General features: G+C 45.7%; 1 protein-coding gene across 2 annotated transcripts in view; it reads left to right on the top strand.

Moving 5' to 3' along the window:
* The window catches only part of SUPT20H (SPT20 homolog, SAGA complex component), a 99442-nt gene that overhangs the window by 58900 nt on the left and 21724 nt on the right, over positions 1-18818 (top strand). For both annotated transcript variants that reach the window (XM_073662562.1, XM_073662561.1), the window contains exons 14-19: positions 4110-4267; positions 11133-11165; positions 11342-11459; positions 11553-11658; positions 16069-16224; positions 17430-17736. In XM_073662562.1, the coding sequence (XP_073518663.1) occupies positions 4110-4267; positions 11133-11165; positions 11342-11459; positions 11553-11658; positions 16069-16224; positions 17430-17736 (878 nt within the window). The remainder of the gene's footprint in view (positions 1-4109; positions 4268-11132; positions 11166-11341; positions 11460-11552; positions 11659-16068; positions 16225-17429; positions 17737-18818) is intronic.

The following is an 18818-nucleotide window of genomic DNA, read 5'->3' as shown; positions in this document are numbered from 1 at the left end:
CTCGGATAAGGGACCACCCGTCGATGTCTATGCAAAAAGCTATGTTCCTCCTAGGTTCCATGACCACCTGTTTTTCGGCCGTTCAATGGGCTCAGATACATTCCAGAGAGTTGCAGTTGGAAATCCTAGGAGCTAAAAGTTCTCTAAAAGAGCATTTAGAAGGTGAGCTAACCTTGTCATCAAAAACCACACTTTCTCTGGGATGGTGGATGAGGATAGACAATTTAACCCAGGGCATTCCGTGGGTGATTTCAGGCCATCAGATCCTGACCACAGGATCACTTGGACGACCAGATAGCTCAGGTGGTTTGGAAAGAAGACCTGAGTTCAGCTTCCTCAAACGTGAAAGAACTGCTAGCAGTGGAGTTCCTGGACACTCTGCGGGGTCACCACGTAAGAGTGTTCTCAGACAACCGGGTAGTAGTAGCATACCTGAATCACCAGGGAGGTACCCGGTCCCGTCCTCTGATGCACGTAACAGAGACCATTTTTCAGTTAGCCAAAAGCAATTTGAAGTCCCTATCAGCCCTCCACATAAGGGGGATAGAAAATCGCAGAGCAGACTTCCTGAGCAGGACCCAGCTGAGACAGGGCGAGTGGGAACTGAAACGCCCAGTATTCAATCAGATCGTAGTGATGTGGGGACGTCCTACCATAGATCTATTCGCCAACAGTCAGAACAAGAAGATAGATGCTTTCTGCTCAATAGACCCCGTAGCATTAGACGCCTTCACGATCCCATGGAATCACCCTCTAGGCTATGCTTTTTCTTCAGTTGCCCTGATTCCGGCAATTCTGATAAAGATCAGGGAGGACAGAGAAAAAGTCACCTTAATAGCCCACTTCTGGCCGAAGAGGATGTGGTTTTCTTGGCTGAGGATAATGTCCATCTCCGACCCCTGGGTACTTCCAGAACTTCCGGACCTTCTTTCCCAGGGACCGGTTTTTCATCCTCAGGTAACAAACGTATTCATGACAGCCTGGAATTTGAAAGGGCTCTCCTGAGGGATAAATATTTTTCCCCAAATTTAATCTCCACGTTACTACAAAGAAGGAAACCTGTAACCACCAGACTTTATGGGAAAACTTTGAGGAAGTTCCTTTCATCTTCAGGTTCCAGGTTAGAAGGAGGGGTTCCGCTGACAGCCATTTTAGAATTTCTGCAGAAGGAGTTGGAACAGGGCCTAGCTACAAGCACCTTTTTTGAAGGTTCAAGTCGCAGCATTAGGGGCCCTATACAATTGCAACCTGGCCAGAAATAGGTGGATATCTAGATTCGTCAAGGCATCGGCTAGATCTAGACCTCTCCCCTCTCGAAACTCGCCTCCTTGGGATCTAAACTTAGTCCTTACAGCTCTGACCAAGCCTCCTTTCGAACCCCTGGCAGACGCATCTCTAAGAACGCCATCCCTTAAAACATCACTTGTAGTAGCGCCCGCGTCAGCGCATAGTCAGTGATATCCAGGCATTATCTGCAGGCCCTCCATTCACACAAATCTTGGAGGATAGAGTTGTTCTTAAAACCAAGCCAGCCTACCTGCCAAAAGTGGCGTCACATTTTCATAGGTCTCAGTTGATCACCCTCCCTGCCTTTTGCCCCAGTCCCAAGAGCAAGGGAGATAGGGACTTGCATACGCTAGACGTCAGATGGTGCCTAATCCAGTACCTAGCTGCCAAGCAAGAGTGTAGGAAGGATAGGGCTCTCTTTGTGTGCTTTTTGGGACCTCGAAAGGGGCAAAAAGCTTCTAAAACACGTTAGCGAGATGTATAAGAGACACCATCACCTGTCATACTCTTCATGTGGGGAAGCCACTCTGGTGAATCTGAAGGCTCACTCGACAAGAGCAGTGGCAGCCTCCTGGGCGGAAAGCGCTGGTGCTTCAATCGAACAGATATGTAGATGTGGTCATCTCCCTCTACATTTTTCAATCATTATCGGCTGGACCTAGCCTCTTCTTCAGACCTTACTTTTGATAGAAGGGTTCTGGAAGCAGTGGTCTCCCCCCCAATACATTTCTTTGCAATTCTCTCCTTGGTGCCGTCATGGGGGAAGGAGAAAGACGTAGTTACCTACTGGTAACGGGATTTCTCAGAGCCCATGAAGGCACCCGTACATTCCCTCCCTTCACGTGTGGGTGTGCACACTTACTTTTGTTATTTATATGTAGTCACGTGGTGTTCCTGATAAGCATCATAATAATGTTGTATGTTGTGTTATTAACCTGGAGGTCCTCTCGTGCTCTGTAAACAACTGAGGCGGGGGAGAGGTACTGCCTTTATCTGTAGGTTTCCTGTCCTTGAAGGGCTGATCCAAAGTTTGTTGGAAAAAAATAAAACGCCATTTTTCGAGACCCGTAGCGTTTCCATTTTTTGGTATCTGGGGCCAGGTGAGGGCTTATTTTTTGCACGCCACGCTGACGTTTTTAGTAATACCATTTTGGTGTAGATACAATGTATGCAAGGCATTTTGATTTTTTGTCTCATTAAGCTGTTTACTGATCTGATTAATTCTTTTTATACATTGACAGATCGGGCGATTCTGAACCCGGCTATACCAAATATGTGTATATTTGATTTTTTTTATTATTGTATCATTTTGAATGGGTCAAAAGGGGGGTGATTTATACTTTTTTATATATTTTTTTAAAAACTTTTTTTTTTTTTTTTTTTTTTTTTTAATTTTTACATTCTTCAATAGTCTCCATGGGAGACTAGAAGCTGCAATCATCTGATCTGATGATCAGAAATGCTCACTAGCTATGAGTGCCTACCTCTCGGTGGCACTCATAGCACCCATAGCATCCTGGCAATGACAACCGCAGAGATCTCCTGCAGACCCCGGATTGTCATGCCAACCCATCGGCGACCCGCGGTCATGTGACACAGGCGCTGATGGGCGGGACTAGTGACGTCCTTCCGCGGTTCCACCCGCGGCTGTCACATGACAGCTGATCAGAGGTGCGGGCTCATCGCCGTAATGGTGTATCTAATGTGATGCGCCAATTCTGGGGTGGCTGCGGGTCTCTACCTTTTGGCTGGGGATGGATCATTAACCATAGAAGCCCGCAGCTGTCTGCTTCATTTGCGCTGGTTTTAAAATATAAGGGGGACTCCACGCCATTTTTTTTTTAAACTTAATTATTTATTTAATGCATGACATTCCCAGCTGGGCGCCTGGTCTCGCTGATCACAGGGAGACCAGGCAAGGATGATGGCAGTTGTAGTCAGCACCCAGCTCCTGAGAATATCGCTAACTGTACTGCTTTTCCCAGCCGCCGAAGCATTTCATTCAGGTACGTGTCACACGGATGTTATCGGTGTGCACGTGTGTGGCACGCATTTCCTCTGTGCTGACGGAAAAAAAGGACATGTCTGCGGATTTTTCACACGGACACATTGAAAACACTGACACGTACGCACCACCATTGAAAACCATGGGTGTGCATGCGTTTGTCCTTATTTTCGGTACTTAAAAAAACTGACCGTAAACGGAGCAAAAAAAATGGACGTGTGAAGGGGGCCTAAGATTGTGAAAAAGACAGGGAAGAAATAAGAGATAATGTGAACAGATGGAGGGATGGAGAGGAGGGTAAATGGATATGAACTAAACTGTTGAAAAAGGTGGTTCTCATCCCATGGTCAGTAGAAGTATTGGGCGAGGAGAATGGAGTGTTAGAATATGTGGACTTGGTGCCCATTTCAGCCTATAAATACCCCAATGTGAAAAAGACAAGGAGCCTGTTTTGGATTTTCTTTTATGGCTTAAAAAAGTCTTATAATAACCAGAAAGTGTTTTTCTTCACACGACAGCATATTGTGAACCGTCTCCTGAAATGACATGCACTGTTTAAATAAAAATGGAAAGAGTTTGCATTTATTTCTCTGGACTGTCTTGAATTGTAGCTCTCTTTATTGAGGGATGAGGCTAGGCTGCAATACCATACATAACCCACGGACAAGGTTGGTGCTGTTCCTGGAAAGAAAGAGTTGCTCTTTTAATTTTTTTTATTATAATTATATACATATATATTTTTTTTTTGTTATCCTGGACAACCTTTTTGCTTGACTGTATTTTAAATAGTTTTTTTGTTTTGTTTTCACTTCTACAGGAAACTAAAGAGGACTACATCTTTGAATGTGAGAACAGTACTCCTTTCCAGAAGGCAAAGTTAACCGTTTTTCAGAATGTCGGCAATCCTTTGTACTTTGGTAAAATGCACGCCTCTACAGGTGATGAAGACGATGTTTTCCACAGCCCTCATTCTCAGTGAGTCTAACCCATTATGAAATATAATAATGAGGATTTCCACCCGAAATGCAAAAATGGCCAAATGCTGGGAAACAGGCTCCCTTGTAACATTGAATTGGGGGGAGGGGGACAGCCATACGGGTTGTGTTTTAGTGAATTAGCTGCTCAGTACCTAAACTTTGACTACTCTGTACCTTATGGATATATGGCAATTTGTTGTGTGAAGAATATTCTATTGTAATTTAAAGGGCTATTCCCATCTCAGATATTTTTGGCATGGCCACTGGTCATGAGGTGGTCCTTACCGTATGAATGCGATTACAGTTCCTGCTTCCAACACTACAGGTAATAAGAACCTTTTCAAACTCCACTTTAAAGAGGATCTGTCACGTGTCCAAAAACATGAGTGTTACCTTGCCAAAATCCCCATACTCCCCTGAACCTGCTGCTGTCTTCCGTCATTTTTCTCTATCGCTTCATTGGGGGACACAGGACCATGGGTGTATGCTGCTGTCGCTAGGAGGTTGACACTAGGCAAAAAAAGGAAAATAGCTCCTCCCCTGTAATATACACCCACCTACAGGCACCAAGCTCACCAGTTTAAGCTTAGTGTCTGTAGGAGGTAGACCTGGATCTTCACAGATCCAACCCTGTTGTGTTTATTAATCCTTGTTTTTTCTCTTTCAGATACAGCTCTTCAGGCTAACAGGGCACATTGCGTCCCCTGTTAACCCACAAGCGACCGAGAGAGCAGTGTGGCTACCCCCACATCGCCCACTCTCGGACCCGCTGGGCAGGACTTATCCCCTGTCACCTTTGGGTGTCTCTGGGTGATTTTGGTGGCCAGTCCTAGCCTGTTCCCCACCCCAGCCCCCTCCTCGGAGCGGCCTGGGAGGGAGACGGTGGTCCCTGCTGGTGACCTTCCCCCAGTTTTCTGGGGTTGACACCGTCTCCTGCACTGTCCAGGACCGGACAGTGCGGGAAGGAGGAAGAGCCAGGATCCCACCAGGACGGCATCCTGAGACCATCCTCAGAAGGAGAGAGGAAGAGACGACAGCCGGACCCGCTAAGAGAGGTACTTCCTCTGTCTCTCAGCTGTAGGTCCCAGTCCCCCGGCGTTACCTGCCCCCCCCCTCCTCCTCCTCTCACCAAACATGGCGCTTAACAGCGCTTCCCTGGCCACTTCCTCCTTCTCAGTCTGGGGGGCGTGTCCGGTGGGCGGTCCCCCTCCGACCGCTATACGCCCCCTACTATTTCACCAACCAGGGCCGAGGAGCATAGTGACACTTCCGTCACGCCCTCGAGCTTTCCGCGGACCTATCAATGGCGGGTCTTTCAAGCCCGCCCCCCTTTCCATCCACCTATCAGAGCCTCGACGTGCCCCTTCATCAGGGCAGCGTCCTCTGCTCCTTCCCCTACACCGACGCCATCACTCTGCGCACGCAGCTCCCTACTCCGTCGGCACCTGACTGTGACCCGCTCCAGCCTCACCTTCGGAGCCTTTCAGGGGGACACGGGACCGCTTCTCTGCAGGATCAGGTAGGCTCTGTCCTGACACGACCCACACCCTTTCCTGACCACAGGCGTCCTCCCTCTGTATTATCCCTGGCCTGGCACATATGCCCAAACCCAGGGAGCTCTCAGTCCGTCCCTCTCACATGGTCACATACTACGCCTGTACTCTTTGCGGTACTAAGTGGCCCGCGGGTCTCACTACAGCCTTCTGCTCGACCTGCAAACCTCCCGCCATGCTGGCACCCCAGATTCCCCCGCCGCCCAGGACAAAGGAACTCCCTCCCCTCCGGAGTGGGCTGTTGCTATGTCCTAGTCTGTCTCTGACCTCCCCAAGGTTTCTCAATCTCTGGTGCAGGTCTTAGAACGCTTGCCAGAACGCTTGCCTATGTTATCCACGGCCACCAGTGCTCCGAATGTCCCCACAGACAATTCGCAAGCACCCCTGCCCCCTCCTCACAGGGGCAGACTGACGACACGTTCTCAGAAACGGACTCACACAAGCTCATCCTCCAGCTCTCCAGACTCCAAGATGCTCCCTGCGTCTCACACCTATTCCCCGGAGGTCGCCCTGGGATCTAACTCTGCATCGGATTCAGACTCTGGTTCCGACTCAGACCAGTATTCAAGGATCTAGGACATGATTGACAGCCTTATTACGGCCGTCAATCAGACTCTGCATGTTAGAGAAGACGAGACCCCTTCTCAGGACTACTCAGTTCCGTTCAAAAAAAAAATAAAAAATTATGCGCCCCACACGCACTTTTTCTAACCATGCAGAATTTGACAGTGTCTTTCAGAAGCAGTGGGAGCATCCAGAAAAGCGCTTTACAGGAAAGAAACAGTTAAACATTAACCGTGACCTTGTCAGCAAATGGACGGAGTCCCCATATGTGGACCCTCCCGTCTCTCGCCTTTCGGCCAAGACGGTACTGTCTCTTCCGGACGGTTCCTCCCTTAAGGATACCACGGATAGACAGGTTGAGGCCCTCACTAAGTCAGCCTTTGAGGCTGCGGGCACCTCCCTTTGCCCTTCCTTTGCCTCAACTTGGGTATCAAAAGCGGTGTCCGCATGGGCCAAACAGCTCAGACAGGGCATCCTAGCAGGGGCCTCCCCGGACGATCTGGCCGACTTAGCAGATCAAATCGACAAGCAGGGAAATATCTACTTACGGCGTCCCTCGACTCCGCTGCATGCTCAGCCCGGGTTTCCAGCAATCTCGTTGCCTTACGTAGAATTCTTTGGCTTAAGGCTTGAAGTGCCGACCCGGCTTCCAAAAGATCTCTAACTAATCTTCCTTTTCAAGGCTCCAGGCTGTTTGGATCCATGCTACACCAGATCATCTCTGATGCTACTGGGGGTAAGAGCACCTCTCTCCCCCAGCCCAGACCCAAACACCCTTTTCCTAGGAGACGCCCCCTTCAGTTCCGGTCCTTTCGTCAGTTCGCTCAACCGAACCCCTCCTCTCAACAGGACCGTACTCAAGCACGGCGGGACAGTCGTAAGCCCTCCTTTAGGCCCATACCTAACTGGCGCCCAAAGGGTCGCTCCTCCAAGTCCTCTGGATCACGATCACAATCCAACAGGTTTTCCTCAGCATGACGGGTCACTCCCACCTGGGACCTCTCCCAGGGTGGGCGGCCGTCTCCTTCTGTTCCGAGATTCTTGGCAATAGAGGATGCCTGGGTCAAGGAGATTTTTAATTCCGGCTACAAGATCGAGTTCAACTCCAGCCCACGATCGCATTTTCTCAGGTCCCGCCCCCCTCAACCATCTCTGCTTCCCGGTTTCCTTCAAGCCATCGCCTCCCTTCTGCGCTCAGGAGTCATAGTCCCGGTTTCCTTTCAGGAAAGATTTTCCGGTTTTTACTCAAACCTCTTCGTCGTCCCAAAAAAGGACGGCTCACTACGTCCGATTCTGGACCTCAAACCGCTAAACCGACATGTGCGCATCCAACAGTTCAGGATGGAGTCCTTCAGGTCGGTAATAGCCTCGATGGAAACCGAGGAATATCTATGTTCAGTGGACATTCAGGATGCGTACCTTCACTTCCCAATCTGCGCATCACAAGGCTGGCTGATCAACACAGACAAATCCTCCCTGGTCCCATCCCAACGCTTAACCTTCCTAGGGATGCAGTTTGACACGACTCGTGCCCGGGTCCTCCTTCTGAGGGAAAAGATAAACTCTCCACTGCAGGGGATCCACATCCTCTCCAATCCACACTCCCTTCGCCTATGCATGAGTGTCCTGGGAAAAATGGTAGCAGCCATGGAGGCAGTTCCGTTTGCCCAGTTCCAATACCGGCCCCTTCAACTAGCCCTTCTCTCAGCTTGGCACAAGAATCCGTCATCTCTAGATCGACGCATCAGGTTACCTCGTCAAGTAAGACGGTCGCTAACCTGGTGGTCCCGCCCTTCTCCCTTCAGACCCGGGAGGTCATTCCTTCCGCTTCGCTGGCAGGTCGTCACGACCGATGCCAGTCTCATCGGTTGGGGGGCAGTTTTTTTTTTTCCGCAACACACAGTCCAGGGCCGGTGGAGTCCCCACAAAGTCTTCCTATCCATCAACATTCTGGCGATAAGGGCGATTTACCTGGCGTTGCGTCACTGGCAGAAGATCCTGGCAGGGTTCCCAGTCCGTGTACAATCGGACAATGCCATGGCCGTGGCATACATAAACCATCAGGGCGGAACGCGCAGCAAGCCCGTTTTTTTAAAAGAGGTGGCAAGAGTGCTACTTTTAGGCTGAGAAGACGGTTCCATCAATCTCAGGAGTCCATATTCCAGGGGTCGACAATTGGGCGGCCGACTTCCTCAGTCGGCAGGGCCTCGCCTCAGGAGAATGGTCTCTCCATCCCGAGGTGTTTCACCAAATCTACTTACGGTGGGGCACGCCGGACGTCGACCTCATGGCGTCCCGGTTAAACCACAAGGTTCCGTCCTTTGTAGCTCGGTTCCGCGATCCGCTAGCAATCGCCCTGGACGCGCTAGTCATATCATGGTCACAGTTCCAACTGCCCTATCTCTTTCCACCTCTACCTTTGATCCCTCGAGTCATCAAAAAGATCAAGACAGAGGGAGTACCAGTTCTCCTAGTAGCCCCAGATTGGCCCAGACGCGTCTAGTACGCAGATCTGGTAAATCTGTTCGTCGACTCCCCCTGGAGACTACCAGACCGTCTGGACCTCCTCTCTCAGGGTCCTATTCTTCATCAGAGTTCTCGTTCTCTGAATTTAATGGTATGGCCTTTGAGGCCGCGGTGTTGCAGAGGGCGGCCTTTACTGACAATGTCATTCAGACCCTAATTAACGCCAGAAAACCCGCTACCTCGCGCATATACCACAGAACTTGGAGAGCCTTTTTTTCGTCACTGCAAACAGGATCAGCTGGCTCCTATGTCTTTTTCTTTGCCAGTCATTTTGGCTTTTCTTCAGTCTGGCCTAGAGGCGGGACTCTCTCTCAGCACTCTCAAAGGCCAAGTTTCGGCCTTGTCCATTCTATTCCAACGTAACTTAGCTAGCCGTCCTCAGGTCAAGACGTTTCTACAAGGGGTGGCCCACCTGACGCCTCCCTATCGCCCTCCAGTGGAACCATGGGACCTTAATATGGTCCTAAGCGTCCTACAACAGTCTCCGTTTGAACCCAATCAGGACATTCGTGACTCTCTTCTTTCCTGGAAGGTGGTTTTTCTGGTGGCTGATACCTCTATTAGAAGGGTTGCAGAACTCGCGGCCCTCTCTTGTCGGTCGCCTTTTCTGGTATTCCATCAAGACAAAGTAGTGCTCAGGCCGGTGCCTTCCTTTTTGCCAAAGGTGATTTCCGCTCTTCACATTAATGAGGACATTGTTTTGCCTTCCTTTTGCCCGACTCCAGTGCATCCACGGGAGAAGTCCCTGCACAAACTGGACCAGGTCAGAGCTCTATGTGTGTACCTTTCTAGAACGGCCTTCCTTAGGCGCTCGGATGCCCTTTTTGTCATCCCTGAGGGCCATCGCAAGGATCTTCCTGTTTTCAAGTCAACCATCGCCCGTTGGATACGTTCGACCATTTTGGAGGCATATCGCATCTCGGACAAACCTCCCCCTCCCGGAGTAAGGGCTCTTGGGCGGTCCGCCATCAGGCTTCGGTCGCAACGTGGTCTTCACTCCACACCTTTTCAAGGTTTTACAAGGTCCACACTTATTCTTCGGCTGATGCCAGTCTTGGACGGAAGGTCCTGCAGGCGGCAGTTGCCGCAGTCTGACCTAGTCTGTGACTATCTTCTGTTCTCCCACCCAATCGACTGCTTTGGGACGTCCCATGGTCCTGTGTCCCCCAATGAAGTGATAAAGAGGGATTTTTGGTACTCACTGTAAAATCTTTCTTGGAGCCTTCATTGGGGGACACAGCACCCTCCCTGATTTTGGGCATGTGTCCAATTGGCCCTGTTGGGCATCTCATTCAGTTTTCACGGTTGTGCCCCGTTTGGGCATTGCATAGTTGTTTGTTTTATGCTTCTCCTACTGCTTTAGCCACTAACTGGTGAGCTTGGTGCCTGTAGACGGGTGCATACTGCAGAGGAGGAGCTATTTTCCTTTTTTTGCCTAGTGTCAACCTCCTAGCGACAACAGCATACACCCATGGTCCTGTGTCCCCCAATGAAGGCTCCAAGAAAGAGATTTTACGGTGAGTACCAAAAATCCCTCTTTTCCCTCCATTGCAGAGATGAGCTTTTTTTTTTTTTTTTTTTTTTTTTTACGCCAGATATGCTTGTGGTCCACCAGAGTTTTCTCAGGGGGCGTGTAGTCCTTCCCCTCTATGCCGCTGTCCAATCACCACTTTGCAGCATCTGAACCTGATTGGGCAGCGTGATCTTGCGAGACAAAACGGAAAACAGCGGCAGGATCAGGGAAGTACGGGGATATTGGCAAGGTAGCTAATTAGTTTTTAATTTGAGATATGTGACCGGTCCTCTTTTAAAGGCGTTTTATGATTGGTGAGGGGTCTGACTTCTGGGACCTCCACTAATCCTGAGAATGGAGTAAACGCATCGCCTGGTTCCCTTTCAATGTTTTCCTCTCCCACCTATCCTTCTAAGTGCTGCAGAGTATGTTGGACGAGAGCGCTGCTGTGGAGGAAAGATTAGGAGACTCGACACTACACCACTCCTGCTTCCATTTCATTTTCAGAATTGGTGGGGGTCCCAGATTTCAGACCTCCACAGATTAAAGAGGGATGGCTAGCCACATGTCTTCACTTTGTCAAATATTAGTTTTCTCATCTCACTGTCTGTGATGTAATTATACACATTTATTATTCTGCGTAGGAAATTTTGTTTGCACGTGTACAAAAATAACTGAGCCGCTGATTTTTCTTTTTCCCTACTCAGATTTCTTATTGGATCTAAAAATGATATTGATCGGTGAGTAGTGGCTTATTGTGATCCTTGTGAGTAACTCCATGTATTTAGGATTCGTAGTGGATGCTGCTGAAAACCTCCTTTTCTGTTAATTAAAAAAACATTTTCCACTGGAATCCTTAATGATCGCAATCACGTTCAATCTGCATTCGCTAAAATCTCTATTTCTCTCCTTCCAGAGTCGTCAGTCAGTACCAGGATTTATTTAAAAATGAATCCAAAGGGCTTGTGAAGATGACTTACAACGCAGGAGGGGTGTCCAGCCACAATCCTCTGTCCCCAGGCAAGGAGATGGAGGTACGTGTCAGGTGTATACTATGATTTGCACTTATACGTGCCCTTTATCAATAATATACCAGCAGTGATGTTTTTATGCCCGTCTTTGTTTAGTCGGATGGCATCGCCGGCTCCATCCAGTCCTCTATGCTGGGAAAAGGTGTGAAGCACAGACCACCCCCCATCAAACTTCCCTCCAACTCTGGGAGCAATTCTTCCGGTAAAATGTTCTTTACTTTGATCATTGATTTATGAAATGATATGTTGGCTTAGTTATTCGCCCCTATCCACAATGATGGTCTCATTCAGACACTGCTTATTTTTCTCATACCTGATTGCTTTTCATCAGTACGCAGAATCCAATTTTCATCCATTTTTCATCAGCGTGTCATTGGTTTTTCTCATATGCAAAAAAGAAAATTTGCAAGATTTTCCTTCCTGTTGAAAAGCTGCATTCAGATGTCACATGGATGGAATCGGTGTCCTTTTTTTTTTTTTTTTTTTATTTATTCACAGACCCATTCATATGAATGGGCGAGTTTGATAACGTGACTCGATAAAAAAAAAAAAAAAAAAAATGGAAATGTGAAGAATGAACATATTCTATTTGGAAAATGAAAGTCTGAATGAGGCTTTAATCTGATGAATTATGTAATGGAAATAGATGCCAGGATTATATAGAGTGAAAGACATGCACGCAGGTGTGTATGCAATTATTAAAGGGAAACTCTCTTGTCAAGATATTATTTACATGCAGATGTAGCGTTTGTGTCGTCTGGCCGCCTTACTGGAAGGAAATTATCTTTATTCCTCCCGACTGCCACCGACTTTGTTATAGAAGCTCTGTCTGCATGGCTGTAGTCATCGCTCAGTTCACAGTGAGTGGCGACTGAACAAAGCACACCCTGTAACCTTGATTGACAGCTCACTCTGCAGCTCATCTGGGGGGGGGGGGGGGGCGTGCTTTCAGTCGCCACTCACTGTGTACTGAGCAATGACTATAGCCATGCCGGTATATGACTGAAAGTCGCGGGAGGAATAAAGTTCATTCCTCTTGCTAGTGGGGCTCTCAGTAAGGCGTCCGGACAGGATGGTAATCCTATTGACCTGCAGATTTACCGTATATTCGCAGGGTAATAGCATTTAGTGACATGACAGGTTCCCTTTAAATTTACACCAGTTAGTAAAACTTGCATGTGGATAATTATACTACATATATAGTTAGGTCCATATATATTTGGACAGAAACAACATTTTTCTAATTTTGGTTCTAGACGTTACCACAATGAATTTTAAACAAAACAATTCTGATGCAGTTGAAGTTCAGACTTTCAGCTTTCATTTGAGGGTATCCACATTAAAATTGGACGAAGGGTTTAGGAGTTTCAGCTCCTTAACATGTGCCACCCTGTTTTTAAAGGGACCAAAAGTAATTGGACAGATTAAATAATTGTAAATAAAATGTTCATTTCTAGTACTCGGTTGAAAACCCTTGGTTGGCAATGACTGCCTAAAGTCTTGAACTGATGGACATCACCAGACGCTGTGTTTCCTCCTTTTTGATGCTCTGCCAGGCCTTCACTGTGGTTGTTTTCAGTTGTTGTTTGTTTGTGGGCCTTTCTGTCTGAAGTTTAGTCTTTAACAAGTGAAATGCATGCTCAATTGGGTTGAGATCAGGTGATTGACTTGGCCATTCAAGAATATTCCACTTCTTTGCTTTAATAAACTCCTGGGTTGCTTTGGCTTTATGTTTTGGGTCATTGTCCATCTGTAGTATGAAACGACGACCAATCAGTTTGGCTGCATTTGGCTGGATCTGAGCACACAGTATGGCTCTGAATACATCAGAATTCATTCGGCTGCTTCTGTCCTGTGTCACATCATCAATAAACACTAGTGACCCAGTGCCACTGGCAGCCATGCATGCCCAAGCCATCACATTGCCTCTGCCGTGTTTTACAGATGATGTGGTATGCTTTGGATCATGAGCTGTACCACACCTTCGCCATACTTTTCTCTTTCCATCATTCTGGTAGAGGTTGATCTTGGTTTCATCTGTCCAAAGAATGTTCTTCCAGAACTGTGTTTGCTTTTTTAAATGTTTTTTTAGCAAAGTCCAGTCTAGCCTTTTTCTTCTTGATGCTTATGAGTGGCTTGCACCGTGCAGTGAACCCTCTGTATTTACTTTCATGCAGTCTTCTCTTTATGGTAGATTTGGATATTGATACGCCTACCTCCTGGAGAGTGTTGTTCACTTGGTTGGCTGTTGTGAAGGCGTTTCTCTTCACCATGGAGATTATTCTGCGATCATCCACCACTGTTGTCTTCCGTGGGCGCCCAGGTCTTTTTGCATTGATGAGTTCACCAGTGCTTTCTTTCTTTCTCAGGATGTACCAAACTGTAGATTTTGCCACTCCTAATATTGTAGCAATTTCTCGGATGGGTTTTTTCTGTTTTTGCAGCTTAAGGATGGCTTGTTTCACCTGCATGGAGAGCTCCTTTGACCGCATGTTTACTTCACAGCAAAACCTTCTAAATGCAAGCACCAGGCCTTTTATCTGCTTAATTGAGAATGGCATAATGAAGGGATTGCCCACACCTGTCCATGAAATAGCCTTGGAGTCAATTGTCCAATTACTTTTGGTCCTTTTAAAAACAGGGTGGCACATGTTAAGGAGCTGAAACTCCTATACCCTTCATCCAGTTTTAATGTGGATACCCTCAAATGAAAGCTGAAAGTCTGAACTTCAACTGCATCTGAATTGTTTTGTTTAAAATTCATTGTGGTAATGTCTAGAACCAAAATTAGAAAAATGTTCTCTCTGTCCAAATATATATGGACCGAACTGTACATATGTGCAACTATCATGTTGTCTTTTCACTTCAGTAAGACCTCTTTATTCTGCATCAGTGCTAGATTATCAGTTCCAGCTTTACGGCAGTGGTCTCCAGTGTAGATCTGCTGATATGCCCTATACCAGGGGGCCATGACCAGGGGGCCACATGTGGCCGTTGTGCCATTTTGTGTAGCCCCCAATCATTTAGTCACAAGTGATTGCCTGTGTGTCTGTTTGCTTGTAGCTTCCATATCAAACAAAAGAGAGGGTGGTACACCGTCTCCTGTGTCCCCCGTACATTTTAGGAGAATGGACTCCCTTACCCCTCTTACTCCAGAAAGATGTACATGGTTTGCAGGTGGCCATCTCTGTTTCTGCCTTCTACATTGTAGTTTGGCATTTTAAGTTTACAATGGGGAGAGCCAAATTCACGCATGGCCTATCCCCTCTCCTTAGTGCTAACTGGGGGCAAAGTGGACCTTTATTATTCCCATAGTTGCAGGCTCCACTTTCTGAACCGCTAGCTATCAAGCATTTATGGCATATCATTTTGATAAAGGGGGTGTTACCATATTAGACATTTCCGACGTGAGTTTTGTTGTGGCCCTTGGGAGTGATGGGGCATGAGAATGTGGCCCTCGGACCAGAGAAGGTTGTGCACCCATGTCCTATGCTAATGCAGGAATGTTGTATGACTCTCGAAAACATGCAAGCCCTCACCTAATAAAATATCTGCTAGATAATAAATGGTACTGGTAGTTTATTTTCCAAGGAGTTTTCTGTTAGACCCTGTTCACGATGCTTTTCAGTGCAGTGTGTTTGAGGCTAGACTTTGTTTCTGTGCCCGTCTGAAAAGATGGACACTTTCAGGAAAAAAACACAAACTCAGCTCACTTGAACTTGTTTGTGTCATTGCAGTTTATGGACTCAATGGGGGGGTCTGAACCTCATTTTTAGGGGGATTCAGGAGGAACCCCCAACAGAAACCTCGCCTAAATACTACCATTTAAATATAAAAAAGTTTACCATCCTGAAGGCATCTAAATCTCAGGCCAATCTGTGATCACCGTGCTTGTGTCTGTTTGACACCTCACCACTTTCTGATATGTTGGACTATGTTCATATCTTGCAAAATCCATATGGTCTTGGTGGATATAAAGTGAACTTGTCACCTAAAAAAATGGTATTTATTCAGAGATGAGGTGTAATCTGCTTTTAAATAGCATTACAATGCTGCCCAACCACCATACTGAACTCCTTTTCTCCCATGAGCCGATGTCTTTCAGTCATTGGGGCGTGCACGGAGGGGTTACGGTTGCCGCTCACATCAACTCTCCCTACAATGTAAGCACATGCAACACATCGGTGCAGAGTGAGCAGTCGGTGCCGGAGCAAACTGCTGCTCGCCGTACAGTGAGTGGTGACTGTTACCACTCAGTGCTCTCCCCCATGACTGAAAGCCGGCGGCACCTGGGAGGAAATTAGTTGATTTTTTTTTTTTTTTTTTTTTCTCCTGGTAGCTGCACTTTCAAGAAAATGGTCAGACATCATTGTAACGCTATTTACCTGCAGATTAATGCAGGTAATAAAAACCTTTTCCTAGGTGACAGGTTCTCTTTAACAGCTCTTTAAGCTTTGTTGCATCATTGGCAGGACAACCCACCTCTCTTGCATGGTCCTTCCTGCGATACTATAGGATGTCGAAGCTAGGCATTACAATACCGCCTACAGTAATTTAGGCTTATGGCGATTTAAGACCATCACTCATATATAATATTCTTAAATATTTTCAGGTAATATTTTTAGTCCCCAGCAGTCAAGTGGTCACCTGAAATCCACAACTCCTCCGCCATCTAAACCTCCCAGCATCTCTCGTAAACAGTCGGTGGACCTTAACCAAGTCGGCATGCTCTCCCCCGCCGCCATGTCACCCGCAGGCTCATCACAAAGTGAGTCACGACCTAAATTCTCCATTAAATCTCCATAGGCCTTTGGGGTAGAGGTCCTCAAGATTAAGCTCTTCTGTCTAATGGATTGGTGACGCCATCGTGTGTGCTTGTGTGCGCTCCAATGCTTGTAAAAGCCGCGTAGACTTTCTAGCAATGTGTTCTTGTGAACTGTATGTATTTGTGTTTAATGTAATTGTCGTCATGTTTTATATATACATATATATATATTTTTTCTTTTTCTGTATGCACCCTTTGTGTGTACGTATTTATAACAGTGTGACCCCAGAATGACTTGTGTTTTCATGCTTTTAAAAATAATGCAATGCAAACCAGGTATTCTACATGACAAAATGAAGCGTGCCATTTACTCCTTTTTGTATGATAATTTCATATTTAGATGCTGCTGTTTTTAAAGAGCTCTCGGACTAAGCTTTTCCAGCTTTGCTGTTTTATACATGTGTAACCTGGGTGGTGCAGCATCATCCTTCATTATGACTTTTTGAACGCTGTCACTTTAAAAATGTCTTTAATATATTCTTTTAAATTGCCTCAAAAGTATTATACGAGTGCATGAAAGCTGCTGGACATGTGCAAAAAAATGACTCTGTCATTGTAAAATTTTACTATTCCATATAAACATTTTTTTTTATATATATATAAATATACTTTGGTTGCATTGAAGTCAGCCAAGCGTTTGTAATGCTGTATGTTGCAGGCAAGACTGGCTTTTAATTATGACAAGATTGAAGTGATTTCATGGTTGTATCTCTGATTTTTTTTTTTAAAGTTGCATGCATTGTGTGAAAAAAAAATTTTTGGAAAAATGTCACATTTAAAAAAAAAAAAAAAAAATGAACAAAAATTTACTTTTTTGTTTTGGAAACTGAAATGTTTGCTTCAGCTGCCAGTAAGTGGCCTTTACTAACAAAACATTATATTCCTATGATTTGTTTTGCCATTAAATGGGTTTGAAGCATTTACAATCTGTTAACAAGGTGTTTTCTTTGTCTATTTGTTCAGCAAAATTCAGTGATGTCACATAAAAAATACCTAAGACAAAAAAAACAATAAATAGTAAGTCTTCTAGAATAACTTAGAATATATCCTATAAGACACATAATTGAAGAAGACTCTATTGTTTTTTTTTCTCCACTTTTAACATTGTGTTTTTGTACTAGTGCTCTTTTATTTCTCTCAATGAGCAGGATCTGGAACTCCCAAACCATCTACTCCTACACCAACCAACACCCCTTCATCGACACCGCACCCACCCGATGTTTTGAGCTCCACTTCTCTCACTCCTTCTGTAACCCCCACACCCCAAGATCCAAGTTTTAATTCCCAGCCTACTTTGATAGCACCGTTTGCTCAACAGCAAATGTCTCTGAGTCAGGGGTTACCTGTAATGACCATTCCACTGTCCACCATGGTAACATCTATAACAACTGGAACAGCCTCCACCCAAGTAATGACAAACCCTGCAGGACTTAATATCATCAATGTAGTTGGATGGTAAGTTCTTTGTATTTCTGGACTCCAGTGGTTTTTGTTTGACTGGATTTAATGTTTTATTGGGGATGGATGGTTCAATTTTTTTTTTTTACCTATACTTAAAATAAATATATATATAATCACACAATTTACAACCACTCTCCTTGAGTATGGAATTTTACTAGAGCAGCAGTTCAAAGCAGCTTCTAAAATAACATGAACTGCTGCTCTAGCGAAAATCCATACTCGGGGAGAGTGGTTGTAAATGGTGTTTTTTTTTTTTTTTTTCTAGAGCAGCAGTTCAAAGCATCTTCTGAAAGAGCATGAACTAGGCAGCTAAAGCAGCACTTTTAGCATGGCAGAGAGAAGCAAAATAAGGCAATGGAGTAATTACAAAGAGTCATAACTTTACAAAGGCTGATAACATATAAAGCGTTTAAGATCTATTCAAGTCTAGGTCTATCAAAGATATCTGAAACCCTGTATCAGAAAAATACCCTCTTCAAATATGTATTAAAAAAATAAAATATTTTCAAGGTTGGGTAGTTTTGTTATAGAAAGCAACCACAATACTAACAAGACTAGTGTGAGGTTGTGTAGCTATGCGGTAGGATAAGCTCAGCAGGGCGATTATAGGATGTTGTGGGAAAAGATTCTGTATGGCTTGTCTTTTATACATTGCTCATTCTGGGTTTAGGAGTCCAGTGGGCGGTCCTAATCAGCAATCTGTATGCACACTTGTACAAGGAAGGCTGTCAATCATTGATTAGAACCACCCACTGGACTCCTAAACCCAGAATAAGCAGGGGGTTTCAATGAATAAAATTTGAGTTATATCTTTTCCCACAAACTGTTCGATACGCATGCTCAACAATGTTGTGTTTTTGTTTTTTTTTAATCTTATCTAAGTCCTCCAACAGGTGGGTGTTATATAGAGCACTTTTACTGATCGGTTCACTACACATTACATAATCCTCTACGGCCGTTGTGTGTCCTGCAGAAATACATTTCCATCAATAAAATTGCCATTGTCTCTCTTCTTGTCTTATTTTCTCAGACTTTTAGGACTCTTACTGCATTCTCTCATAATAAAACAAGCCTTC

This window comes from Phyllobates terribilis, unplaced genomic scaffold (assembly GCF_046119375.1).
Source record: "Phyllobates terribilis strain yellow unplaced genomic scaffold, ASM4611937v1 Scaffold_2__4_contigs__length_985480577, whole genome shotgun sequence".
NCBI lineage: Eukaryota > Metazoa > Chordata > Amphibia > Anura > Dendrobatidae > Phyllobates > Phyllobates terribilis.
The sequence above is the reverse complement of the archived record's forward strand: the minus strand, read 5'-3'. Positions and strand labels throughout refer to the sequence as shown.